The sequence below is a fragment of the Pseudopodoces humilis genome, chromosome 27 (genome assembly GCF_049639895.1).
Source record: "Pseudopodoces humilis isolate 2021_Gansu_Grassland_sample_001 chromosome 27, ASM4963989v1, whole genome shotgun sequence".
NCBI classification, from domain to species: Eukaryota; Metazoa; Chordata; class Aves; order Passeriformes; family Paridae; genus Pseudopodoces; species Pseudopodoces humilis.
The window spans coordinates 4,471,947-4,498,274 of NC_142226.1; the positions used below are offsets into that span (position 1 = coordinate 4,471,947).

Genomic DNA, 26,328 nt, shown 5'->3' on the forward strand with positions numbered 1-26,328 from the left:
AGGGGTCAGGAGCTGTTTTGGTGGATTTTGAGGGAATCAGGATCTGTTTTGGTGAAGCTGTTCTGCTGGATCACAAGCTGGATTTTGAGGGAATTGGGAGGTGGTTTTTTGGATGACAGGGTGGATTTTGGGGAATCAGGAGCAGTTTTGGTGGATGACAAGGTGGATTTGAGGGGATCAGGAGCAGTTCTGCTGGATCACAAGCTGGATTTTGAGGGATCAGGAGCAGTTTTGCTGGATTTGGGGGGAATCAGGAGCAGTTTTGGTGGATCACAAGCTGGATTTTGAGGGAATCAGGAGCAGTTTTGGTGGATTTGGGGAGATCAGGAGCAGTTCTGCTGGATCACAAGCTGGATTTTGAAGGAATCAGGATCTGTTTTGGTGAAGCTATTCTGGATCACAAGCTGGATTTTGGGAGCTCAGGAGCAGTTTTGGTGGATCACAAGCTGGATTTTGAGGGAATCAGGATCTGTTTTGGTGGATTTTGGGAGATCAGGAGCAGTTTTGCTGGATCACAAGCTGGATTTTGAAGGAATCAGGATCTGTTTTGGTGGATTTGGGGGGAATCAGGAGCAGTTTTGGTGGATCACAAGCTGGATTTTGAAGGAATCAGGATCTGTTTTGGTGAAGCTATTCTGGATCACAAGCTGGATTTTGAGGGATCAGGAGCAGTTTTGGTGGATCACAAGCTGGATTTTGAGGGAATCAGGAGCAGTTTTGCTGGATCACAAGCTGGGTTTTGAAGGAATCAGGATCTGTTTTGGTGGATTTGAGGGGATCAGGAGCAGTTCTGCTGGATTTGGGGGGAATCAGGAGCAGTTTTGGTGGATCACAGGCTGGATTTTGAAGGAATCGGGATCTGTTTTGGTGGATTTTAGGAGATCAGGAGCAGTTTTGCTGGATCACAAGCTGGGTTTTGAAGGAATCAGGATCTGTTTTGGTGGATTTGAGGGGATCAGGAGCAGTTCTGCTGGATCACAAGCTGGATTCTGGGGGCTCCCACCACCTTTCCCATCCCATTTTTAGGACTCTCCCTCCATCCATCCCATCCTTGACTTTCTCCTCCTTTTCCCCACAGGCCAAGATGACTGGAATGGAACCCGGCCCTCCCTGAAGGCCCCTCCGGCCAGGCCAGTTAAGGGGGGCTACAGAGAGCACCCCTACGGACGCTACTAAAACACAAAAAATGAGGGAAAAAATCCCCATTTAGGAGCAAACAGTTGTAACTGGTTCTTGTATCTCCCAGGATTCCCGTTGCTTTACCCACAGCAGACAAGTAATTGTCTCCCTGTTTTTCTTCCTGGCCCTTTTTTTCCTCCCACTCCATCCTCACCCTGCATTTTGGCTTCTGTATGTAGTGACTTCTCGAGATGAATTTAAATAGATTTAGAGGAAAACTTTTTAATTTTTATTATTATTATTATTATTTTTTTTTCTTCTTCTTCTTCTTCAGTGTGTAGATGGCTTTTCTTTCTTTGTCATTTTAGGTTAAAAAAAAATGTAACTTTTTTAAGGAAAACAAACAAACAAAAAAAACTAAAAAAAAAAAAAGTTTAAAAATGTTAGTTTCCAAAGTGACATGCTTTGCTTAGTTCTGAACTTAAGGTTTTGTTAAAACTTTTAAAGTTTGTTTTAAAGGAACCCATAAAGGTTGTAGTTGCAGAATCCCAAAGTAGGCTACATTTCAAAATTCAGGGTTATTTTTTTAAGAATTAAAATCATAATGTTACAGTAGTGGCTGCCACCATTTAAAAAACAAAAAAATAACTTCAGATGCCAAACCTTTAAAAGGAGATTGCTGGTGAATCTTGAAGTTTAAATTTTAACCTAAAGGATCCTCCAAACAAATTAAATAGCATTTTCTAAAGAGAATTGACTTAAAAGGAAAAATTAGGTTGGTAAAAAAAATTGACTTTTCTTATGTGGATTTTGAAATCTAGCCCCCATGCAGTGTTGAGATATGCTTGGGAATATTTTTCCAGTGGAGAGGGGTTTTAGTTTGGTTCTAAATGAACAATTTTTAAGGGAAAAAAACCCCAAAATATGGCTCTAATTGCCCAGTGTTCGATAGAAATAATAATCCATGGGTAGGCCTGTAAAATTCTCTTTTTTTTGTAGCACTTTGGGGCAGAAAATCTGATGAAAATCTCAAACTTGCCCCGAAAAAAAAAAAATCTCAATTTTAAGAAGTCCCAGCCACTTGTTCAAGTGTATCTCAGCACGAGCTTCTCATAAAAAGGGACACTGCAGCTGTAAAAAAATAAAATCAAAAACAAAAACAAAACAACAGACAAAAAAACAATCCCAAATTTCACTTTGTACATAAGATAAAGTCCTAATTGGATTTGTTACACTGTCCTCCCACTCTGTTCTGGAAGAGAAAAATGCTACATTTTGTGTAAAGTCTGCCTAACTAGGTAGCTCAAAACGTGTCAAAATGTCTGTCTCAATCTGTCAATAAAGTTTAGTCCTTTTTTAATCAAAGTAAATGTGATGAATTGTCATTTGTTTTTTGGAGGTTTTATTTTTATTTTTCAAACAACTTTTAAATTCATGCTAAAATTAATTTGTCTTTTTTTATTATTATTATTATTATTTATTATTTATTTTAAAACCGTGGAGGCATTTTTTTTTAAAAAAATGGTGGTCTTTTGGTAATTCTCGTGAGAAAACAAAATTTTTTTTCAAGCTTAAATTTCTTTTTAAAAAAAAATATGAAAAAGACAAAACAAAAATTGTTTTTCACCCCCTGGAAGTTGCTGAAAGCAGTTTTGAGGCAGAAATCTGAATTTGGAAAGCGTGTGATGGTTCTTTGCTCGATGATTCAGATTTCAGGTGGCCTCAGAGAATATTCCAGAGGCTGGTTTAAGTAGGATTGCTGAGAATTCCAAGGAATTTGCTTTCTGTAACCCCCCCTTGGCTAAGATGATGTTTCCAAAGCAGCTTTTCCTTGGAAAAAAAACACTTTAAAAATGAATTTTTTGTTGGTGAATGGTGCAGCAGCTGCTCCTTAAATCCTTTCTGAGAGGGTGTGGATGTAGAAATATTTAATATATTTATATTTAAAAATAAAGGCTTCATGGTTTGTTATTTCCCATCCAGCAGATGAATTTGGAATTTTAAGGGGAGAGGATTAAACTGCTTGGGGGTGAAAAATAGAACTTTAGGGAAAAAAAAAAAAAAACAACAAAACCAACAAACTGCAGCGCATGAACAGAGGGGAATATTTAAAAAAATAAAAAGGAAAAAAAAAACAAACCAAAAACCACAAAAGTTGTATTTGTAGATTGTTATTAAAGTGCAAATAACTGAATTTTCAACACTGGTTTGGAGTCAGCTTTCAGGGCATAATGTGATGAAAAGATCAGCCTATGCCCCCCCTTTTAAAGGAAAATTATCAGCAGGAGAAATCAGGATGTGTAAAGCTAACAGGCATCGCAAATCCCAAAAGGTAACCTAAATGTCTGATTTTAATATAGCACATTTCTCTTTTCCATAAACCTGTGACGTAAACTTTTTTACCCAGCCGACCCTTCAGATGTTAATTTAATGCAAAAGGGGACAAAAAACACCAACCAAAACCCAAAAAAAAAACTATGAAAAAAAGAAAAAAAAATGTTTTAAATATAAACATTTAAACCAACCCACATGGCTCCGGCATAAATTAGCAATAACTTTATTTAATAATGTGCCCTTGGCAGATGCACTGGGATGGAATGTGGGCCAAAAGGAATCTTTTAAATATCCTGAATTTTTAAAGGATAAAAGATGTAAAATGAACATGAATCCAAGCTAGTCCTGCTACTGCCAAAAAAAAAAAAACAAAAAACCAACCAAACCCCAAATTCTGCTCAGTTGTTTGAAAATATCAATTTTTAGCCCCCCCAGTATTGCTGTTTCCTGTGAAATGTCCATAGCTCAGCTGAACTTGCATGTTTTTCCTTCATGTGTAATTGCATGCAGGAATCTTTTTCCTTCTTTATCCTTTTTTTTTTTTATTATTATTCTTATTATTATTATTTTCTGTGAAGATTTTTTTTGGTATCTCTGCTTCTGTTGAGGATCCTCACGATTTTTTATTTTTTTTTCCTTTAATTTGCAGGGATTTGGCGCCGTGACTCAGCGGGGGGAGGAGGAGGAGGAGGAGCAGCGCCAGCTGGGTGAGTTTTGGGGGATTTTTTACAACCCCTTGTTGAGTTCCCAGCGTGGGGGTGGCACCATCTGAGCTGCTAAATTCCAGTTTTTCCTTGGATCCACACGAATTAAATAAAAAAAGGAGGGAAGCTGCTTCCCTGCCTGCTGCTCTGGCAGAGGTCAGGGCGTGGAGGAGGCTCCTCAGCTGAGGTTTTGGGGGGTTTTAAAGGATTTTGGGATGGGATCTGCGCCTTGGAGCTGGGATGCAGGGATTTGTGAGCAGGGGGGAGCTGGATTTCATGGAATGAGAGGCCTTAAAGGTTCTGTGCTTCCCAAGCCTTGGGATTTGTTACCCGGTGCTCCAGGAGCACAGCAGGCTCTGGGAATGGCTCAGGAATTCCCAGGCTCTGGGAATGGCTCAGGAATTCCCAGGCTCTGGCTCAGGGATTCCCAGGCTCTGGCTCAGGAGTTCCCAGGCTCTGGCTCAGGAATTCCCAGGCTCTGGCTCAGGAATTCCCAGGCTCTGGGAATGGCTCAGGAGTTCCCAGGCTCTGGGAATGGCTCAGGAGTTCCCAGGCTCTGGGAATGGCTCAGGAATTCCCAGGCTCTGGGAATGGCTCAGGAATTCCCAGGCTCTGGCTCAGGAATTCCCAGGCTCTGGGAATGGCTCAGGAGTTCCCAGGCTCTGGCTCAGGAGTTCCCAGGCTCTGGGAATGGCTCAGGGATTCCCAGGCTCTGGGAATGGCTCAGGAGTTCCCAGGCTCTGGGAATGGCTCAGGAATTCCCAGGCTCTGGCTCAGGAGTTCCCAGGCTCTGGCTCAGGAATTCCCAGGCTCTGGGAATGGCTCAGGAATTCCCAGGCTCTGGCTCAGGGATTCCCAGGCTCTGGGAATGGCTCAGGAATTCCCAGGCTCTGGGAATGGCTCAGGAGTTCCCAGGCTCTGGGAATGGCTCAGGAATTCCCAGGCTCTGGGAATGGCTCAGGAGTTCCCAGGCTCTGGGAATGGCTCAGGAGTTCCCAGGCTCTGGGAATGGCTCAGGAGTTCCCAGGCTCTGGGAATGGCTCAGGAGTTCCCAGGCTCTGGCCCAGGAGTTCCCAGGCTCTGGGAATGGCTCAGGAATTCCCAGGCTCTGGCTCAGGAGTTCCCAGGCTCTGGGAATGGCTCAGGGATTCCCACAGGAGACCACAATCCAGTAAAATTCCAGGCTGCAGATCTTTAAACCTTGCCAGTTCCAGCCCTTCCTCTTCTCATCCATGGACTCTGGAATGGGATGTGGCTGCTGGGATTTGTTTTTATGGAATCCTGCCAGGGAATCTCCCTCAGTGATCCTGGCATGCATTTCACAATCCCAGAATGGTTTGGGGTTGGGGCAGCCTTAAATTCCCATGGGCAGGGATTCCTTCCCCTCTCCCAAATTGCTGGAACGCTTCCAGGGATGGAACAGAGATGATTCCCTAAAAAAATCACTTTGTTAAGTGGCTGGAAGTGGTTGGGGGTGATGACATCAGCACAATTCCCCCCCACGGGATTCCTTTGGGAACAGCAAATGCTTCCCCTGAGATATCCCTGGAAATCTGAGCTCCATAAATAAAAATTACAAAGGAATCCACCCTGGAAATGCTGGAAAAGCCCAAAGCCAAGCCGAGCACGGGACATCCAAGGATAAATCCAATTTTATAGGGAATTACAAAGCTCCCAAACGAGCCCCTGTCACCTCAGGAGCATCAGGAACAGGGAAGAGCGAATTTGTGGGAATGCTGCAGCAAGGAGTTCATCCTGAATTCCCACACTTTGAAAATTGCATCCTGCCAGGAGGGAAATGATAACAGGCCTTGATTTGTGGCCTGGTTATCAAATCCATCTTCACTTCCCGTGGAATTGGAGCATCAATTTCAGTGGCAACGCACCAATCTTTCCCATTTCTCTCTTAATAGGCACAGCTTTTAGGTCAAGTGGAAAAGATTTGCTAGAGATCATCTCTTAGGATGCAGTTTATTCCCAAATGGATCTTGTGACGCTGCCTTTGGAATAACCCAGCTCGTGCCTTGCTTTTTTTGTGGGATGTTGATGGGAAGGATTCGAATGTTATGGCAGGATGGAAATGTGAACATTGAAATAACTGGATGTGCTGGGAGTGTTTTGCAAACATTCCTTGGATCAGACAGCTCCCTCCCTCTTTCCTTCCCTCTTCCAGCGCTTTTCCAGGCAGATTTTAGACCTGGAGCCTGCCAGAGCTCATTTGAGATCCCAAAATAAGCCCTCAGCGTCGGATGTGCCTCTCAGAGATGCTCTAATTAGCCAAACATTCCGGGGGTGATGCAGGGATTTGGGAGGGATGGAGATTCCTGGGAGTCTGAGTCACCTCAGTAACCTGGAGAACCTTCCCTTTCCTGATGGAATTCCACTCCCAAGTGCCAGAGATCTTTTCCTCTCCCTGTTTTCCCAAAGGGCTCATCCACATCCTGTTATTTGTAGGATTTTGGGAAAGGCCCCAACCCAGAGAAAAGCCCCTGTTGTTCTTGGCTCTGTCCATGTCTCCTCTCTGGAAGTGTTTCCCAACAAAAACCTGGTTTTGTCAGGAGGAGCTTGGATTGGGAACATCCTCCTGCTCTGTGCCTCGGCATTCCCATCTTCCTGGGCCTTTTCCCTGAGTGGGAAAACCTCCAGCCTCCTGGAAAACCTCAGCCTGGCCTTGCTTGGAGCTGGCACAAACCTGGGTTTTGTCCTTAGTGGGGAGTGAATCCGAGGAAAACTCTCCAGCTGGAATTCCAGAGGCATCCCCAGCAGCTTTTCCTGGAAAGAGCCTCATCCCCTGTTCCTTACCCCTGCTTTCCATTTTCTGTTTGGATTATTTCAATAAAGCGAGTGGCTCTGAGCTTTATTCTATGGAATCATGGATTCAGGGAATGCTTTGGGGTGGGAGGGACCTTAAAAAGCTGCTCCAGTCCCATGGCAGGGCCACTTTCCGCTATCCAACACTCCAGGAATGCTCCAGGGATGGGAATTCCACAGCTTTCCTGGGATTTTTTTTATATCTCAGCCTGACTGAAAGCACAGTGGTTTGATCTTTTACCTCAGTGCACCCCTCCAAAATTCCTTAGCTTGGCTGAGTTGGAGAGCACAGCTGGATTCCTTGTCTAGATTTGAACAAATTTGAAATTTATATGAGAGCATCTGCCAAGAAAAAATAACTGGAATGTAATTTTTTACTTCCTTAACCCCTCTTGCTGCTCTCCCAAAAAAAAAAACCTTGGGATGCAGGGTGATTTCAGCAGCCTGGAGTGGCTCTGGAGGAGGAGAGCAGGGAATTCTCCAGCTGAAGCTTTTGGGGAGGAAAAGAGAGCTCAGGGAGTTTCTCCTTCATGGCTCAAGCTCCAACACCTCGGCTGAGCCGTGGGTGGTGAGGGGGAAGAATTCCTGCAGCTTGGCCAGTGTCCCTGGGGGCTTCCATCCAGGATGGGGATGTTATTCCTGAATTTTTCCCCTCGGGAAGTTCCCTGGGTGTGAGCACAGAACTGTGCTGCTCAGTTGAGCTTTCCATATGTTTTCACATGGAAAAGGATGATTTCCATGCTCCCTTTGCTCCTTTTGCCAAGAGGGATGAATCTCCCAGGAGCTGCTCGAGGATCAGTTCAAACACTGTTTGCTGTGACTGGAAAATGGGAATCTGCCAGGTTTTTTGGGAGTGTTGGAGAACACCAGAGCCTCCCTTGGATCCTGGGAATTCCCTTGGATCTCCAGCTGCCTGTTGGAAAACTGAAATATAAACTGTTTCCTGATGGAAGTGTTCATTTTACCACTGAATTTGGAACTAGACACGACCGAAAAAGGTTCATCCATCACATTCCAGATACATTTTTTAGCCTGACAGTATTTTTAGGGATCTCCTGGTACCTTTAGAGGATCCTCTTAAACATCAGGTGTTTGGCCACTCCTGATTTTTGATGGTTTTGCACAGCCCCAGAATCAGTTTAAGTTGGAAAAGCGCTCCAAGATCTGTCCCCATCCCCACCGGTTGGACACCTGCAGGGATGGGCACTCCAGACCTCTCTGTACAGCCAAAAAAACACCAGAAAAGAAGCAAAGCTCGGCTCTGTGCAAGTCCATCCATTCCAGGGCCGCTTTTTCCTCCAGCCTAGGCAGGGCTGGCTCAGTTTTATATGGACCCATCCGCGCCGAAACATCAACCCCCACAAAACCGAGCGGAGAATTGGGAATAAACCACACCTGGAGGGCGCTCTAAACCCTTCCAGGTGAATGACAGCACCGAACCGCGGCGCGGAGGAACCTGGAGCAGGGAGGGATTCCTCATTCCCGGCAATACCGAGGAACGCTGCCGGCATTTTCCCGGTGACACCGCCGGGCCCCGCTGGGCGTGGCCGGGTGGGCGTGGCCATGCGAAGGGCGTGGCTTTTTTTCCCGCGTTCGCTCCCCGCAGCAGCTTTGTCCCGCGCCGCTTGCCGTCGCGCCCCGCCCGCCATATTGTGCCCGGCGCAGGCGGAGCGGCGGCCGGCGATGGGTGAGGGGGGCCGGGCCGGGGGCAGCGCGGCCGTGGGGGGAACGGGCGGAACGGGCTGGAGGGAACCCGCCCGGCGGCCGCCCGGCCAGGGCTCGGGGGGCGGGCGCGGCGCGGGAGAGCCCCGCGGCCCGCCCCGCCGCGCTGAGGGGGGCGGCTCCCTCGCCGCGGCCTCGCCCGGAGCCCCCGAGCCCCTCAGAGCCCCGCGGGCTCGGGGAGCGCTCACAGAGCGCCCTCGGAGCCTTCCGTGGCGCTCCCGTGCGGGTCCTGAGTAGGCCGGTCGGGTTTTTAAAGCCCCCCAGGGTCCCGCTGCAGCCCCCCGGCCCTCTCAGCTTTTGTGCAGCCCCGCTCGGTCCCCAGATTTCTCTCTCACAGCTCCCTCAGAGCCCCTGTGGTCCCCAGTGTTTTCCTGCAGCCCCCGTTTGTGTCCCACATTTCCCTTTTACAGCCCCTTTGACCCCAAGTTTTACGCCCAAATTTCCGTTTACAGCCCCCACTGTGCCCCCACATTTCCCATTTCCCTCTTGGAGCCTTCGTGGTTCCTTCCTGCGCCTCTCCGGACTCCAAATTCCCCCCAGTCTGTGCCCTCACAGTTTCAACTGCTTCTTCAGAGCCTCCTTGGAGCTCCCAGAGCTTCTGCAGTTCCCAAAAACGATCCCAGCAGCTCCCCAAAACAAGATCCAGCTCTAGGAAGGGGTTTTTGGAGAACTCCCGAGCTCAGCATCAGCTTTAAAACTCCTTTGGGATCAGTTTCTAAACCTTCAGCACGTATCTTGTTGCTCCAGATGCAAATTCCGAAGCAGTGCAAGCTGGAAATGATCCACCAGGAAAAGAAATGTGCAGTCATTGATCTGCCCTGAGTTTCCCTCACAGCTCAGATTTCTCTTGGAAATGGGGTTTTTTTGTCACTTGTGTGGATTCTCCTGAGGTTAACAGCATCCAGAAAGTTTGAAAAACCTCGGGATGAGTTTTGTGTGTGGCAAACAAGCACTGGAAAAGCTGAATTTGGGCTGACCCCATTGACCTCAGTGCCATCAGAACATAAATCAAGTACCCTAAAAATGTGATGTATTTTCCCATCTTAAAGAGTCAAAAAGAAAAGAATCATTTTAAAGAGCTGTAACCTTCAGTTCCAACACAAGATGATACCAAAATATCCCAGTTTTCAGAATTATTGGGGCGAAATGTTGAGCTTCTCTGGAGTCTGACACCACAGGGATGCAGATGGAATTCCTTTTAAAGTGATGAATTCCCAGCACCTCAGCAAGGTTGGAGCTCCTTGGGGTTGCATCCATGGCCTGGGGAAATGTGGCAGACAGAGAAAAAATGTCTGGAGAAATTAGGATTATCCTGGAGCAATGGGGTGGTGATGGAGAGGCCTGGAACTCTCAATAAGAAATAGCAATTAAGAAATTATAATTAATACATGCTCAATGTCTCCCTGCAGTGGTGAGGGCCGAGCCCAGCCCACAGTGAGCAGCCAGGAATTCCCCAAACTCCTGGGAATGGCCGGGGGACGCCGGGGTCCCAACAGAACCTCCTACTGCCGGAACCCCCTGTGCGAGCCCGGAGCTGCCGGAGCCTCCGGACACTCCTCGGGCTCCTCCGTCACCGGCGTGCGCTCCCGGACCAGGTACGGGCACGGCCCGCCACCAGGGACAGCTGGGGATGCCTCTGGCGTGGAGTGGGCTGGCTGGGGAGGACCTTGGAGCTCATCCCATTCCTTGATCCTAAAGCCTGTCCCATTCCCCGACCTTAGAACTCATCCCATTCCCCGACCTTAGAACTCATCCCATTCCCTGATCTTAAAACTCATCCCATTCCCCAACCTTAAAACTCATCCCATTCCCCAACCTTAAAACTCATCCCATTCCCCAACCTTAAAACTCATCCCATTCCCCAACCTTAAAACTCATCCCATTCCCTGGTCTTAGAACTCGTCCCATTCCTTGATAGTAAAACTTCCCATTCCTTGATTTTAAAGCTCATCCCATTCCCTGATCTTAAAGCTCATCACATTTCCCCACCTTTCCCTATCCCAGGTTATTCCAACCCCAGTCCAGCCCAGCCCTGGACACTTCCAGGGATGGAGCAGCCATGGCTTCTCTGGGAGTTCCATTCCAGCTCCTCCCCACTGTCAGAGGGAGGAATTTGTTGCCAGTATCCCATCAAACCCAGCCCTCTGGGACTGGGAAACCATTCCACTTTCTTGTTAACTCCCAGTTCCCTTTTCCTATACCCTGATTTGTCCATACCACCCCTTGGCATTAGGATGGGTGTCCCTGAGACTCTTCAGGACAGGCTCCCAGGAAAGTTCAAAACCCTTCAGTGACCAGGGAATGAGAAATAAAAATAGAAACAATTTTATGTCCGGAGCCCAGCTGGAGTTGTTGCACCTGCAGTGCCCTGAAGTTGGTGTCAGGTAATGTGGCTCTGTGAGGTTCTTTAGGATCAGCTGGATTCTGTCACTGGGGCAGAGGAGGGAGAAGCCAAGGAGCAACAGCATAATCAGGAGGTTCTTTATTTACTCTGCAAAGAAAATGTTCAATCTGCCTCAGCTGAGGGCCCTGAGACAGGAATTTCTAGGGGTACAGTTATCCAGACATGTCATTGCAAGGCCACAGGAGGTGGAGCAATCCACCTTTCCTGGGAAAAGCACACACCCAGGGCCTTATCCCAGGCAGGGAATGCACAGACCCACACCCAGCTCACCTCCAAGGCATCGAGAGCTCTGCTTTGTGCCAGGCTGTGAAGTGACAGGACACAGGGAATGGCTTGCCACTGCCAGATGGGATTTTAGGGAGAAATCCTCCCCTGGGAGGGTAGGGAGGGGCTGGAATGGAATTCCCAGAGAAGCTGTGGCTGCTGCATCCCTCAAAGTGTCCAAGCCTGGGTTGGATGGAGCTCGGAGCCACCTGGGATAGGGGAAGGTGTCCCTGCCCATGCCCTAGATGATCCTTGATGTCCCTTCCAGCCCAGAGCATTCTGTGATTCCATGATTTGCCAGTGCTAAGGCTCTGGATCACCATGGGTTTGGGAATTTGGGCATTTCAGAGAGACAGCTCAGGCTCCTCAGGTTTTCCCTCACTCAATGCCTTATTTTAGGTTCTCCATCTCCTGTTTGAAACCATGGCCTGATCCCCCTGGATCCACAGCCACACTCCACGATTGAGATTTCATTTGGGGATTTACACTTTGTGCTCTGCAGTTCCTTTGAGGCCCACACCCAGATTCCTTTGCCTGTTGTTATTTAGGCATTGCAGCTCAGTCTGGGAGATATTCATTCCCCTTGATCCAGAGGGTCAGTCTGGGATTGTGTGCGTGCTCACACAGCAAGAGGCACCTCTGGCTAAACTCGTTTTTCCTCCTCAGGTGAACAGAAGGTGAAGAATGAACAAGGGCTTGTGTGTAATTGCTCTGCCTTTCATGTTCAAGCACTCTTAGATATGTAAACATCAACTTGAGCTCTGAAAGCTTCCAATTAATTAAGGCAGCCACTGAGTAGCACAACACAACCCTGGGTTTGAACAACACAGAAGATTTAATATCAAATGTCCTGGGTCCAAATATCTGCCTGAAATTTGTGATTTGTGCCAGCCAGGGATAACTTGAGTTCCCCAATCAATCTGAGACCTGTGGAGGGGGGAGCTGGAGGACATTCCCCTGTTCACCCCTGGCTCTTGGCTTCCCCTGGCAGGAGTGGCTCAGGGACAGGCCTGTCCAGCCCCCCTCTGGCAGCTCAGACAGTCGTTCCCCTGCGGCACTGCAAGATCCCCGAGCTGCCCGTGGAGAGGAGCGTCCTGTTCGAGCTGCAGCTCTTCTTCTGCCACCTCGTCGCCCTCTTCGTCCACTACATCAACATCTACAAGACAGTGTGGTGGTACCCGCCCTCCCACCCTCCTTCTCACACGTCCCTGGTAAGCACCAAAGGGCAGCTGGAGCTCCCAGGCTGTCTCTTGGACCGCTAAATGTAAAGTTTTGGAGATAATGGTTGATAAAAGTTGCATCTGACCCTTCAGGATTGCTCCTGCCACTCCTGTTTCCCACATTTTTGGGTTCTGGCTGCTGGCTTGGCATTCTCTTGGAAGAGAGTCCAAGGAGAAGAGAATAATGTGGGACTTTTTGTGTTGAATGTGGGTTCCTGCTGCTGATGAAAACAGAATAATTTTAATTTTGTCCCCACAGAACTTTCACCTCATTGACTTCAACGTGCTGACGGTGACAACCATCGTGCTGGCACGGCGGCTCATCGGTGCTGTGGTCAAGGAGGTAAAGTCAGAGCTGTCCTTCATAAAGCTCTGTGTCACTTTTGCCACTCCAGACTCCTCCATCCCTCCCTAAAGACCTCTGTGGTATTCCATAGTCAAAATCCCAGGCGGTGGGAGGAGCAGAGAACAGAACTGAGCTCCCCAGCCCACTGCTCCTGCTGACTCTGTGTCCTTATCTGACTCTGAATTTCTGTCTCAGCCAGACTGTGGTGCCTGGGATTCCCTCCTGCCTTTTGGCTCTTTTCCTGCTCTCTCCATCACTCCAGCTTTCCCCAGGAAAGAGCCAGGGATGCTCACTGTGGAAGTATCCACAGTGCCGGGAGAGTGTGCTGGGCACTACCAGGCCTTAACTAGAAACTCCCCTCACTCCCTGAGGAATGAAACCCAGATTCCAGAGCTTTTGGAAAGCCCGGATTCCACAGAAAGCCTCCCTGCCCTGGTGTCAACTTGTCCCTGGCACTTCCTTGGCAGCTCTGATTTTACACACTGTTTTCTCCTTTAAGAAGAGGGAATGCCCAGCTCTCTCCTGTGTCCCACAGGCTTCCCAGAGTGGCAAAGTCTCCCTGCCACGCTCCATCTTCCTGGTGGTCACTCGCTTCGCCGTCCTCACGGGCACAGGCTGGAGTTTGTGTCGCTCCATCATCCACCTCTTCAGGACCTACTCATTCCTCAACCTCCTGTTCCTGTGCTACCCGTGAGTATCCCTGGCTCTGGGCTGGGGGATGCACACAAAGTCCAGGGGGAGGCTCCCTGCAGCCCTGTGGGGTTCTGAGCTGGAAGGCTCCAAGGCTTGGAGCAGCCTGGGTTTGTGGAAGGTGTCCCTGCCCATGCACACAGAGTTTTCCCTGCACCTCTCCCTTCTCCTGTGTCACATTCCGTGGTGGCAGGGCACATCTGGGACATTGACCCCTGTTTCAGCTTGATGTGAGCATTAATTATTAGTCATTATTGCTGCTGGTGTCTTCTGGAAAGGGTTGTGTGGTTTTCCCATGGCGCTGACAGAACTCAGGGATCGGTTTTCCCTTTGTTCCTGGCCTCCTCTGCCAGGTGGAGGGATTCAAACAGCTCCTGGATTTTTGTTACCTATCAAAAGGAAATATTTGGAGTGGAAATAGCTCCCTCCTCCCTGGTAGATGCAGGAGGAAACATCCACAGAGGTTTGCTGCCTGTGTTTGAGCTCAGGGCTCTTTTTGGGAGTTTCCCTTTGGAATCAATCATGAGATCCCAGACTTGGGTTGGGGCGGAGGATGGACCTTAAAGCTCACCCAGCATGGCCAGGAACACCTTCCACTGTCCCAGGTTGCTCCAAGCCACGAGCTCTTCCAGCTCAAAACCCCAGAGGGGAATTTGGGATGGGGCTGTGACGGCAGCGGGATGGGATGCAGCTCCCGAGGTCTGTGTTTTTCCAGGTTTGGGATGTACATCCCCTTCCTCCAGCTGAACTGTGACTTTCGGAAGGCAGGGCTCTTCGCCCAGGTGGCCAACATTGGCCCCAGGGACACAGGGGAGGTGACAGCCCGGGGCAGGGACTACCTGACAGTGCTCAAGGAGACCTGGAAGCAGCACACGAGGCAGATGTACGGCATGGAGGCCATGCCCAGCCATGCCTGCTGCCTCTCCCCAGACCTCATCCGCAACGAGGTGGAATTCCTGAAAATGGATTTCAACTGGCGCATGAAGGAGGTGCTGGTGAGCTCCATGCTCAGTGCCTACTACGTGGCCTTTGTGCCTGTGTGGTTTGTCAAGGTGAGGCCTGGCTGGGAGGTGACACTGGGCTGTGGTGGCACAGTGAGGGAGGACACTTGAGGATGGCTCCTGGTAATGGAATTCGGAATGTCTGCTGGTAAATGGGCCTGAGGGGTGAGGCTGTCCCTGTCCCCCGAGGGGCTGGTGCTCCGTCAGCTCAGCATGGGGACCATCAGGAGCTGCCTCCCCAGTCCTGGTGATGATGGCACAAATATTTTGCAGGAATTCTCCATCCCCCATCCCACATGGGCTCTTCCTTTCCAGGCAGGATCCACAGCTCCGTGCAGAGCCCTCGTTTTACCTGCCTGCCCAGGTGCTCTGTGTTGTGATGCCCTGGGCAGGCGAGGCTGTCCAAAGGTGTGTCCCACAGTGTCCAAACACTTCCTGTCCCCCCCAGAACACTCAGTACTACGACAAACGCTGGTCCTGTGAGCTCTTCCTGCTGGTTTCCATCAGCACCTCGGTGATCCTCATGCAGTACCTGCTCCCTGCACGATACTGTGACCTGCTCCACAAAGCTGCAGCACACCTCGGCTGCTGGCAGAAGGTGGATCCGGCCCTCTGCTCCAACGTGCTGCAGCACCAGTAAGGAATTCTCTCCTGGGCTAAAGGCTGCACTTCTGCTGGGTGGGTGGGGAGCTCAGCCTTAAAGTAAACCAGAGAAAAGTGAGAGCAGAGTTGTTGGCTGACACTGACACTCTGGGCACTGTCCCCTGCCAGGCAGAGCTGATTTTTGGCAGGGTGCCTGTTGCTCCTGGCCACAGCTACCTGCAGTTTGTCACTGCCGTGGTGACACTCCCAAACCAGGAGCAGTATCCCTGTGCTCCTCCCTGCTGCAGAGCCCAGTGCCCCATGCAGGTGGGATTGAGGATTCTCTTGTTCCCTGCAGGTGGACTGAGGAGTGCATGTGGCCTCAGGGGGTGCTGGTGAAGCACAGCAAGAACGTCTACAAGGCCGTGGGTCACTACAACGTGGCCGTGCCCTCGGACGTCTCGCACTTCAGGTTCCACGTAAGCTCTCCTCCCCTCTCCTTGCTGGGAGCAGGGATAACGCCGCAGGATTGTGGTCCTGGACACCTCAGGCTGGTGGAGCTGGGGGTCTGTGCCCAGGGCAGGGGAGTTGCTGGGGTTCAGGCAGCATCTCAGCCCTGTGACTCCATCCAGAGCCAAAGTGTCCCGAGGAATCCTCCCAGTCCTCACCCAAAGGTTTCACCTTCTGCCAGGTGCCTCACCCTGCTCTCCCACAGTTCTTTTTCAGCAAACCACTGCGAATCCTCAACATCTTGATCCTGCTGGAAGGAGCTGTCATCTTCTACCAGCTCTACTCGCTGATTTCCTCGGAGAAGTGGCACCAGACGATCTCACTGGCTCTGATCCTCTTCAGCAATTACTACGCCTTCTTCAAACTGCTGCGGGACCGGCTGGTGCTGGGCAAAGCCTACTCCTATGCTGCCAGCAGGGACTCAGAGCAGAAGTTAAATTAAAACAATTGCACTGATGCTCTCAGCATATTACAGAGCAAACAAAAACAAGAAACCCTCAGAGCTTTGTATTTTTGTTACCACTGCTTTTTTTTTGTTGTCGTTTTCTTTGATAACTGATGTAATTAAAAGGAAAAAAAAAAAACAAAACATATTTTTTTACTCCCAACAAGTCGTTTGTGTGTTTGTTGTTTGAATCCGCCTCCACTGAAAGGTTTGCTGCTGTTTGGGTGTGTGGAGGGATTTTTTGATGGTGCTGAGGTTTGACAGGGGTGGAGTGGGAGGTGGAAGGTGAGAGTTACAGGTGTGTTAAAGCTCCCAGCTGGGTTCCTTCAGGAGGGGGTGAATCCTCATCCCATCCTTTTGGGGGTCCTCAGGAGCTCTTGTGCCCCCTCCCCATGCTCTGTGTAGGGAAAGGTGATGTTATTTCTCCAAAATGTTTCTTTTCAAATTGCTGAGCCCCAACTGCAGCAACCCCCAGCTCGCAGTGCCCTGGTTTGAGGGGTCCCCTGTGGATGTGGGGACCCGGGGGGAGCTGGGAGGGTTTGGGGGAGCCCCAGCCGCTCCCCTTGGCTCGTTTACCCGCGGGTCGTGTGTTCTCCCCAGGCTCCTCCTGCCCAACCTGCCCGTCGGGGTCGGGAGAGGAGGAGGAGGAGGAGGAAGGGACCCGGCTCATCCCGAGTGCCCCAGCCCGGGTCAGCAGGGCCATCCCCGCTGCCGGGAGCAGCGCCCGTGCGGCCGCTGCGGGGGTTCCGAGCACCCTGCCCGCGGGAGGGTCCCGGGGGGTCCCAAAAGAGGTTCCTGGGATCCTAAAAGGGGGTCCCGGGGGGCTCGGGGGGTCCCGGGTCCGGCCTTTGTTCCGGCAGGGCCATGAGGCCGCCAGGGGGCGCCCAGCACGCACGGTACCGATCCCGGTCCCGATCCTGATCTTCATCCCGATCCCGGTCCTGATCCTGATCGTGATCCCGGTCCTGATCCCGATCCCGGTCCTGATCCAGGTCCCCATCCCTATCCTGGTCCTGATCCTGATCCCGGTACCGATCCCGGTCCTGATCCCGGTCCTGATCCCGATCCTGATACCGATCCTGATCCTGATACCGATCCCGGTCCTGATCCTGATCCTGATCCTGATCCTGATCCTGATCCTCATCCTGATCCTCATCCCGATCCCGGTCCCGGTCCCGATCCCGATCCCGGTCCTGATCCCGATCCTGATCCCGGTCCTGATCCCGATCCCGGTCCTGATCCAGGTCCCCATCCCTATCCTGGTCCTGATCCTGATCCCGGTACCGATCCCGGTCCTGATCCCGGTCCTGATCCCGATCCTGATACCGATCCTGATCCTGATACCGATCCCGGTCCTGATACTGATCCTGATCCTGATCCTGATCCTGATCCTCATCCTCATCCTGATCCTCATCCCGATCCCGGTCCCGGTCCCGATCCCGATCCCGGTCCTGATCCCGATCCTGATCCTGATCCCGATCCCGGTCCTGATACTGATCCCGGTCCCCATCCCGGCCCCCATCCCGATCCCGATCCCGATCCCGATCCCTATCCCGATCCCCATCCCGATCCCGGTCCTGATCCTGATCCCGGTCCCTGTGCTGATCCCGGTCCCGCTTCCGACACCGCTCCCGATCCAGCCCCATCACGCCGGGGGAATTATTGCCACCGAAAGCGGAGATCAAGCACCGGAGCCGGTCCGGAAACCGGGACCGGGAGCAGGACCGGGACTGGGGTCAGGATCGAGACCGGGACAGGACCGGGACATCGTCCGTGGCACCGGGGAGGGGAAAGGGGGCGTCGGTGCCCGGCAGAGGCCCGAGGGACGGCGGGGACACGGTGGGACCAAAGGCCACCGGAGCGAAGCCGCCGCCGTTTCTCAGCGCTCAGGGAGAAGGGCGAGGAAGAGGAAGGAGCAGCGGGAATAGCGAAGGCTGGAGCAGAGCCAGACGTGCGGAGCCCGCGGGACTGTGCCTCCCCTCACCCCCACCCCCACACGGAGCTGGGACCCCCATTCCCGAGGGCTCGGCTGCTTGGAGCCCCCCCGGCAGATCCTGCGGGTTTGGGGGGCACGGAGCGGCTCCCCCAGCCTGTCCCTGTTTCCCGTGCGACCCCACCAGGACCAAACCCAGTGTCCGTCCGGCCGGGTTTTCCAGCCGGGATGGGGCGGGGGATGATGCCGGGGCCCCGGCCCCCTCCCCAGCACGGCGGGAGGAAACGGCCGTGTCCAGCCTTTCCCGAGGATGAGGATTTCCTTCCTCCCATTGAGCGGGGACCCTGGGGTTAGCACGCAGCCGTGGGACACTCGGCCACAGGACGGGGGGCCTGGCTGGGAACTGGGGGGCAGAGACCCTCGACACAGCCCTGGGGACATCTCCCTTATTCCCCTCTGCCTTGCCGGAACCCCGAGAATGAAGGAGATTAATTTGGGGGGGGGCACAGGATAGAGACACGCAGCCATTTCCTCCTCTCCTTCCCTTTTTCCCACCCCGAGAGCGCTCGGGATATTTCTGGGGCGAGAAGAAGCCGGACATGGGGATTCTTGGCTTCCCAGAAACGCTGTTCCCGCAGCTGGGCAGAGCTGTCACCGGGAGCAGTGACACGTTTCACTTCCCTTTCCCAGGGCCCCCAGGCAGTGACGATGTCCCAGAGCAGTTCCCGGTAGGAATTCCCCCGGGAGTACCACGGAGGTGGCTCCGCTTGGGGCTCAGCTGCCTCGGTGACCCCGAGGGTCCCGGGCTGCACGCCGGGGGTCCCGGGCTGGCCGGGCTCCATCTGCCGCGGGATTAATCCCGGGATTAGCAGCCAGATGCCAGGAACAGGTAACGAGGATCCCTCGGGAGCAGGTGATGACATCAAAGCGCATGAATTGTGACCAATCCCACCTTAGCCGGGGGTCCCCCGGCCAGGAGGGCAGCGGGGACACGGGGCTCACATCTGCCAGGACACATCCTGGGGTGTCCCCGAGAACAGAAACCCAGGACAGAGGCCACGCTGGAGCAAAATTCCCGGCAGAAATTCCCTCCATGGGCTCAGCAATGCCCGGGCTGAGCCCTCCGAAATGGGAAAACTTCTCCCTCCTGCTGCCCGCCGGGAATCCCCTCCCGCTTCCCAGCGCATGCAGCTGATGGGAAATGGTTGTTTTCCCCTAAAAGCCCGCCCCAACATTCCTGGGAGGCCGCGTCTCCCACCCTTATCCCAGTTCCTGGGACCTCCAAGCAGCCAATTCCTGCCTGGTCGCAGCCCAGCTCGGCACAGTGAAGGATCCTGGATTTCTGGGTGATCCTGGGTTGTTTGATCCTGGGATTCTGGGTGATCCTGGGTTGTTTGATCCCGGATTTCTGGGTGATCCTGCAACTCAACCCCCTCACTGGAGACCTCCCAGCTCCTCCTCATCCATCCCAAAATCCCCAGCCCATTTCTGGCTGCTTCACTGCCAAATCCAGCATCCAGCAGTTCCTGCTGTGGACAAAAAGGTGGGAAGCAACAGGATCATCCCCCAAAACCAATGTTGATCCCAATTGAGCTGTGCCACCGTGTATCCAGAGATTGGCAGCTTTAATTCCTCCCTAACAAATATTTTTTTTACATTTCTAAAGCCAAATCCCTGAAGTGGTTAATTAAGGATTCGTTTGCTCGCTGTCACCTCACAGCACAGCAGGTCTGGGGTGAGATCAAGGGTGGGAAAAGCATGAGGGAGGGAAAAATATCCCAGTGCAGATCCTGTCAGGATTCCCGGGCTGGGAGATCCCTGAGCATCCCCGGGGCCCTGCTGCCCTCCAGCCCCAGAGCCGCGGGATCCCCTTGGGACCCCCAAATTTTGGAGATGCTGAACCAAGCCGGGCTGGCCAGAACAACCCCAGGGCTCACCTGGCCAAAACCAGGGCAGCCCACAGCACACGATGCCCCGTCCAGCCGTAATTACAAACCCCGAGCATCCTCATTAACAATTACACACACGTCCTCATTTCCTCATTTAAACAAGCCATGAGGAGCCAGGAGCCGGAGCAAGGACCGGGCGGACCCCGAGCCATCCCCCCCAAGCCTTTCCCATCAAAGGACACCAAACTCGCGGCCCTGGTGCAGGGGAGCGGGGACAGCGCCTGCAGCACCCCGGGCCCCGGGCAGCGGCTCCTGCGGGGTCCAGATGGACCCTCCCGCCCGCGGTTCCCCCTCCGTTTCGGCTGCCATTTTCCCCGGCAGTGCTATAAATATTTAACAGGAGGAGGGACGGCGGCTCCCGGCGCTCCAGCTCCTTTGCTCCGGGCTGGGGGACACCGCGGTGACATCCCCGGCATGGGGGACACGGCCCCCACCGCAGTTTGAGATGAATATTCCCGGTGATCTGAGCTGGAGGTGCCTGAGGACTGAGAGGGGGAGAATGGAGGCTCTGGAGGGTGTTGGGACATTTCCCGAATTTGTGGAGAAGCGGGGGGCAGTGTCAGGAATGTCGCCCAGCCCCCAGGTGGGTGTCAGGCCCTGTGGTGGCCCCATCCCAGGCAGAGCCCCAAAGTCCTCACAGAGCTCCAAAGTAAGAAACCCCAAACCCACCCTACACCCCCGGAGGTTCTGAATCCTCGCTCAGACCCCGGCCAGGGACCCCGCGTTCGGCAGCGCCACCTCCACGGCCACCAAAGGGGTGTCCCGAGGGTCCTGGTCCCCTCTTTTGGGATCTCCCACGAGTCCCGAGGTGCGGCTGACACGGGGCACGCCAGGACCTGCAGCCCCACGAGAGGCGTGGGCAGCCGGAGGGAGGGAACGGGCGAGTTTCGGTGTCCCGTCCCCTCCCCGCGGGGACAACGTGCACCGGGACAGCTCCAGGCTTCCTCCCGCGGTGGCCTCGAGCCTTTCCTCCGCTCTTCCTTCGCTTTTCCGCCGAGCCCGGAGCCGGGGCTGCCTTCCTGCCCCTGCCCCGCTTCCTGCCCTCCGAGCTCAGCGTTCCCGGCTTTCCCAGCTCCATCCATCCTCCCCGGGCTCCTTCCCGAGCTTCTCACAGGGGGACCCGGCCTCCTGAGCCCTTCCCGAGCCTCCGGTCCCCAAAGCTCCTCGTGGGACCCGTCCCCGACGCCGCTGCCGGGGGGCTCCAGGGGTCCCCGTTCCACCCACAGCTTCCTCCCAGCTCTGCGGAAGAAACATCGAACGGAGCAAATCTGTCCCCGGGCTCACCCCAGGGAGCGGCGATTCCCCGATTCCAATCACTTTTGGGGATCTGTGGCTGACCTAGTTTATAATCCACGGCTCAGGGCGGCGGGGATCACACGCAGGACGCTGGGAAGGAGCGGGAGCTTTCCCGGAGCGCCCACACCCCCCCAGAGCGTGGTTTTTGGGGAACTGAGAGTCCCGGGGCTGCTCCCGGCTCGGGGGTGCTGCTGAGGGCAGGACATTCCCACGCTCAGCCCGAGGGTGTCCCCCAAAACCGGTCGGACGTGCGGGGCCGTGACTCAGCCCGGTGGCAGCGGGTGGGGAGCGGCGAGAGCAGCGCAGGACGGGACCTGTGCGGGGCCCCCGCTTCCCAGGCAGCCCTGAGCAAACAGGGAAGTGAAAAATTTCCTTTTCCTTCCTCCCGCCGAGCTGGGTGTCACCGCCTTGGGGTGACCTTCCCCTGCACTCCGCTGCCTCAGGCATCCCCCTCCCTCCCTCCCTCCCCGCCGCTCCCTCCCGGCTCCGGGTGAGGGTTGGGAAGGGCTCCTTATCTCCCTTCCAGGCTGATGCAAGATTTGCTCATCCTGCTGCTTCCCAAGGCCGCGCTGCTGACGGTGCCACCTTCCCCCGAGGGTTCAACTCCCCGCGGCTTTTCCTCCCCCCTCCTGGGCATCATTCCCTGCCCCACAACCGAGCCCAGCGAGGTTTTTCCCCCTGGCCCCAGGGCCGGGAGGGCTCTGTGCCCGGCGGGAATTGGGAACAGGCTGCCGGCCCTCTGCTCCAGCCAGGAATAAGTGGATTAGGAACCAATCTCGTTATCGCTGCTGGCAGCCTCACAAGGGCCGTGGGACGGGGACAGCGATGGGAACGCTCCCGCTGGGGGGGACAGGGGTGGCCGGTGCCTGGCGAGGGGCAGAACGTGGCCACCACGCGTCGATAGCCAGGGCTGGGGTGCCTGCTGTTCCCAGGGATGTGGCATCCGGGCTCTAATGAGGCGGGACGGTTAATTAGACAGTGTCAATTTATGTTAATTAGCCGGAGGGAGTGGAGACACTCATGGCTCTGCCACCTGGCTTGCGCAGGGCCGGGCTGGGGGAACACGCGTGGAGCCGAGGGTGGCAGGGCAGGACAGCCGAGCTCCCTGAGGTCGCTCCCGGCCCTTCCTCGCCTTCCCTGCCCGGTGAGACAGAGCTGAGACCCCGGGGGAAGCTCCAGGGATTTCCAAAACGCCTTGGAAACCCCCCCGAGCTGTGATTTCCTCCCTCTTTCTGAGGCTGTTCGGGTGACGGCAGCAGCACGCGGTGGCCAGGCTGGGAATTTCGGAGGGAAAAGGATGGGAAACGTGATCCAGCCAAGGAACGAGCCCCTCTCCGGCAGGGATGGAGCAGCTCCGTTGTTTACTCAATCCAGTTTGTGCTGCTGTTGGTTCCTGGGCTTGTTTTCCTTCTCCAGACAGGGCTGTGACCGCAGAAACAAAGGCAAAACTTTAATCCTGCAAATCCTCCTCTCTTCCCACCGAAGGCCGCGGGTGTTTGTCCCCCTCCGAGGGGACTCTGGGGTCGGACACGGCCCGGGGGCTGCCCGGGGGCGGCTCAGCCGAAGCGCAGAGCAGCTAAAAATAACCCCGTGTCTTCACGGAGGTGTTGCAGCCGCAATCAGCCATGCAAACGAGACCCAAATTAAATCAGCCGCATGCGACAGGAGCTGTTAACCCCTGCCAGAGCAGGGACGGGTCCCCCGGGCACTGCCTGGGGCCCGAGGGGGACGTGGGGTGCTCGGGGAGCGGGGTGCGTGTCCCCCGGCGGGGCTGAGCAGCCGTTCCCCCGCTGTCCCCGGCCCCCCCCGGGCTCGCTGCCATCTGCCCCGGGTGTGTTAAAGGAGCTGCAGAAAAACGAGGTCAGGGCCGTGATGGCAGCGCCGGGGCGAGGCTGCGTCCGCCTGGAAGGACCCTGCCACCCGCCCGTGTCACCAGCGGGACCCTCCGGTGGCACCGAGCGGAGCGGGGCTCGCTCTGACGGGATGTCCTCGGACCGCAGCGGAGCCCCGGCCGTGGCAGCTCCCTCCTGACCTTCCGGGCGCATTTCTCTCCGCCGCGGCGTTCCCACATCCCGGTGCCAGCGGCCCCGTGCCACCCCTCGCCGGGGCCGGGGATGCACTGCGATTCCCACACCGTCAGCCCCCCAAACCTGGGCAGTCAGAGCAGCGCTTCCCCTCCCTCCCTCCCTCCCTGCCCAGGGGGGGCTCCCCTGCGCCCGCCCCGGTGCCCACCCGAGCCCCCGCCCGCGCTCCAGCCCCGCTGCATGTGCGGGTCCCCGCGGCAGCTGCCTGCATTTCATGCATTTTTAAGGAGAAGAAGGTTAGTGGGTCACTCCAGCGCCGCAGGCTTTTCTCCAGCTGAGCTGCTTTGCTGCCAAACGCAGCCGGGCTGGCGGCGCGGGGGCTGGGCCGGCCGGAGGGGCGGGCAGGTGGGCACCGCGAGCCTGGCACGGCCACCCCGAGTGTCCCCTGAGCCCCACGGCTGTCCCCAGTGCGGCTGGAAGGAGCGCGATGCGCCCAGCCCAGCAGGCAGCGAGTTGGGGCTGGGGGTTTCTCCGCAGCCCCCTGTGGTGCTGGGGGGGCTGGGCAGCAGCACCCCGAGGTTCAGAGCCCTGGGGAGGCGGGAGGAGAGGAAAAACGGCCGCGGTTCAAAGTTAATGTGGAGCCAAAGTGCGGCCGCGCCAAAGCAAACAGAGGGTGGCTTTTATGGCCCCCGCCCGCAGCGCTCCCTCCGTGCCCTGCCCGCCCCTCCCGGGGTGCTGCACCCCGGTACCGGCACCCCCGGAGGGCGGGCACGGCCCCGGGTCCGTGGGGTGCAATGGGGTGAGCCCGCCCCGGGGGAAGCCGGAGCTGCGGGCACACAGGAAAGGGGTGAAGGAGCGATTGAGGTGGTGCCAGATGTGGGGTGAGGCCAGACCTGGGAAAAGGGGATGGGGCACGAATCCGGACCTGGGAGAAGCCAGATGTGAGGAGAATCCTGGCGTGGGGTGACCCCAGATGTGGGGTGAACCCAGACGCGGAAAAAAAAACAGATGGGGGGCGAAGCCGGACCTGGGTGAACCAAGACCTGGGAAAAAGCAGATGTGGGGTGAATCCAGACGTGGGTGAAGCCAGATGTCTGCAAATCCAGATGTGGGGTGACCCCAGACGCGGCCAAGCCGGCCCTGGGTGGGATGGCAGCGGTGCAGCCCCGTTCCCCCCCGTTCCCCCCGGTTCCCCCGCATCCCCCGCATCCCCCCGCGCTGCCGTTGCCATGGCTACGGCCATGCAAGTCTGCCCGAGCTGCATCCGCCGCTGCATCCCAGCGAGCCGTGGGGGCGGGGACGGCTCCGCTGCCCCCAGACACGGCCACTCCTCCCCTCAAGACCCCAAAAACGGCTGGATATCCCTCCCGGGGGCTCCCCCAGAGCGGGTGGGATTGGGGCGTTACCGAGCCCCTTCCAGCGGGGACCCCTCGCGCTCCTCCGACCCCAAAAGCCGAGCAGGAATGAGGGGGGTGGGAACAGCTCCTGACTCTGGAGGGTCCAAAACCCCTCTGTGCCCCCTCCCAGCGCATCCCGCCAGCCCCCGGGGGCATGGGAGCTCATCGGGCACGGCTGGAATTCCTGGGAGGGCAAAGAGCTCCCCAAAAACCGCAGCCCCAGCCCGGAGCCACCCCGGAGGTCTCCGTGTCCCGGCAGCCGCGACCCTGGGGACAGTCTGGGGTTTGCTCGGAGGCCAAGGGGGAATTCTGCTGCTGGCGATGAAGCAATCCCGGCCAGGGACAGCCCGGGATAAAGGGAAGGAGGGGATTTCTGATGGAAAGTTGCAGACAGCCCCGGCACCGCCGGGATTCCCCCGCCGAGCTCTGTTCCCGGCTCCTCCCTCGCAGGGACCGAGCCCCTGCCCCACCCCACCCGCGTGGGGGTTCGGGGAGAGGTTTTTCCCTGCATTTCCCGGGGGTTCAGGTACCCCCAGCTGTCCCAGGAAACCTGGGGGAGAGGGAGCAGCAACGGCAGCCTTGGTGGTGTTAACACTTGCAGGTTCCTAATGAGGTTTTATAATTAATATTCCATTAGGGTAAGTGAGGCGGGAAGTTTGTGGCTCTCGGGGATGATTTTCCACGCTCTTAGGGTACCACAAACAACACCCCCATCATCTGAATGCTCTTTAAGCTCCCTTTCAACCCAAACCGAGATGATTTTACAGTCTCCCAGGCACGCAGCATCCCTCCGGTGCTGCCCATCCCGACATCCAGGGCTGGGTTCGGGAGTCTCTGCTCCTTTGCTGCTGTCTGTCCGTCCGTGCCGGTCCCTTCCCCCCTCACCCCGGGCACACACTGGCCTCTCCTCTGCGCCTGGGCCCGTCAGATGTTGCTGAAAGGGAACAATGCCACGTATTGTCTGTCCCCGCTCGGCGGTATCAGCCCCGGCAGAGCAACAAAAAGCCACATTGAGTGGCCGGGAGAAAGGGGCCCTTACATCCCGCAGCTCCCGGGGGAGGCAGCGCGGCCCCGGAGCGGCCCGGCCCCGCTTCCCTGCGCTGCGTCCCGGCCACCGGCGGCCACCGGCCCCGGGGACAGGGGCAAAAGGGGTCACGGAGCTGGAGGGGGGCGGGGAGGGGCTGGGATGTTGTGTCCCGCTGCCGAGGGATCTGCGGGATCGGTGGGATCGGGGATTGTCCCTGTGTGCCCTGCTCAGGTGAGGCCGCACCTGCAGAGCCGCCTCCAGCCCCGGGATGTGGATGGAGAGGCTCCAGAGGATGAGGAGCTGCCGGAGCGGGTCCAGAGGAGAGCACGGAGATGCTCCAAGGGCTGGAGCCGGGCTGGGAGAGCTGGGGGTGTCCACCTGGAGAAGGGAAGGCCCAGAGCCCCTTCCAGGCCGTCCAAGAAAACTGGAGAGGTTTGGACAAAGGCCTGGAGTGACGGGAATGGTTCCCCACTGCCAGAGGGCAGGGTTGGGTGGCATTTTGGGATCCCAAATCACACAAACCCCTCCCGTCCCGCTGCCCCGGCCGTGG

At 55.4% G+C, this 26,328-nt stretch overlaps 2 protein-coding genes across 3 annotated transcripts in view; both read left to right on the forward strand.

The window, feature by feature from the left end:
• KHDRBS1 (KH RNA binding domain containing, signal transduction associated 1) overlaps positions 1-1,217 on the forward strand; it is an 18,541-nt gene extending 17,324 nt beyond the window's left edge. Inside the window, exon 9 of the mRNA XM_005529762.3 lies at positions 1,079-1,217. Coding sequence (XP_005529819.2) covers positions 1,079-1,176 — 98 coding nt within the window. The 3' untranslated portion in view covers positions 1,177-1,217. The remainder of the gene's footprint in view (positions 1-1,078) is intronic.
• Positions 1,199-16,318, forward strand: TMEM39B (transmembrane protein 39B). 2 transcript variants are annotated; one of them, XM_014258438.2, is made up of 10 exons: positions 1,199-1,276; positions 4,103-4,160; positions 10,100-10,285; positions 12,350-12,569; positions 12,838-12,921; positions 13,460-13,614; positions 14,330-14,666; positions 15,064-15,251; positions 15,556-15,676; positions 15,913-16,318. In XM_014258438.2, exons 3-10 carry the CDS (start codon positions 10,158-10,160, stop codon positions 16,147-16,149), a joined length of 1,470 nt encoding a protein of 489 aa, XP_014113913.1. In that variant the 5' UTR covers positions 1,199-1,276; positions 4,103-4,160; positions 10,100-10,157; the 3' UTR covers positions 16,150-16,318. The 2 variants fall into 2 exon arrangements, with proteins under 2 accessions (XP_014113913.1, XP_005529818.1); XM_005529761.3 differs by lacking the exons at positions 1,199-1,276; positions 4,103-4,160 and adding an exon at positions 8,598-8,655.
• Positions 16,319-26,328: the final 10,010 nt, after the last annotated feature.

What these genes read in the sequence shown, in the direction of transcription:
- TMEM39B (XM_014258438.2), top strand. Translation starts at nt 10,158, where the DNA reads ATGGCCGGGGGACGCCGGGGTCCCAACAGAACCTCCTACTGCCGGAAC. An exon ending in TGCCTGTGTGGTTTGTCAAG is followed by an intron (nt 14,667 to 15,063) that starts GTGAGGCCTGGC and finishes TGTCCCCCCCAG; the next exon opens with AACACTCAGTACTACGACAA. An exon ending in TCTCGCACTTCAGGTTCCAC is followed by an intron (nt 15,677 to 15,912) that starts GTAAGCTCTCCT and finishes GCTCTCCCACAG; the next exon opens with TTCTTTTTCAGCAAACCACT.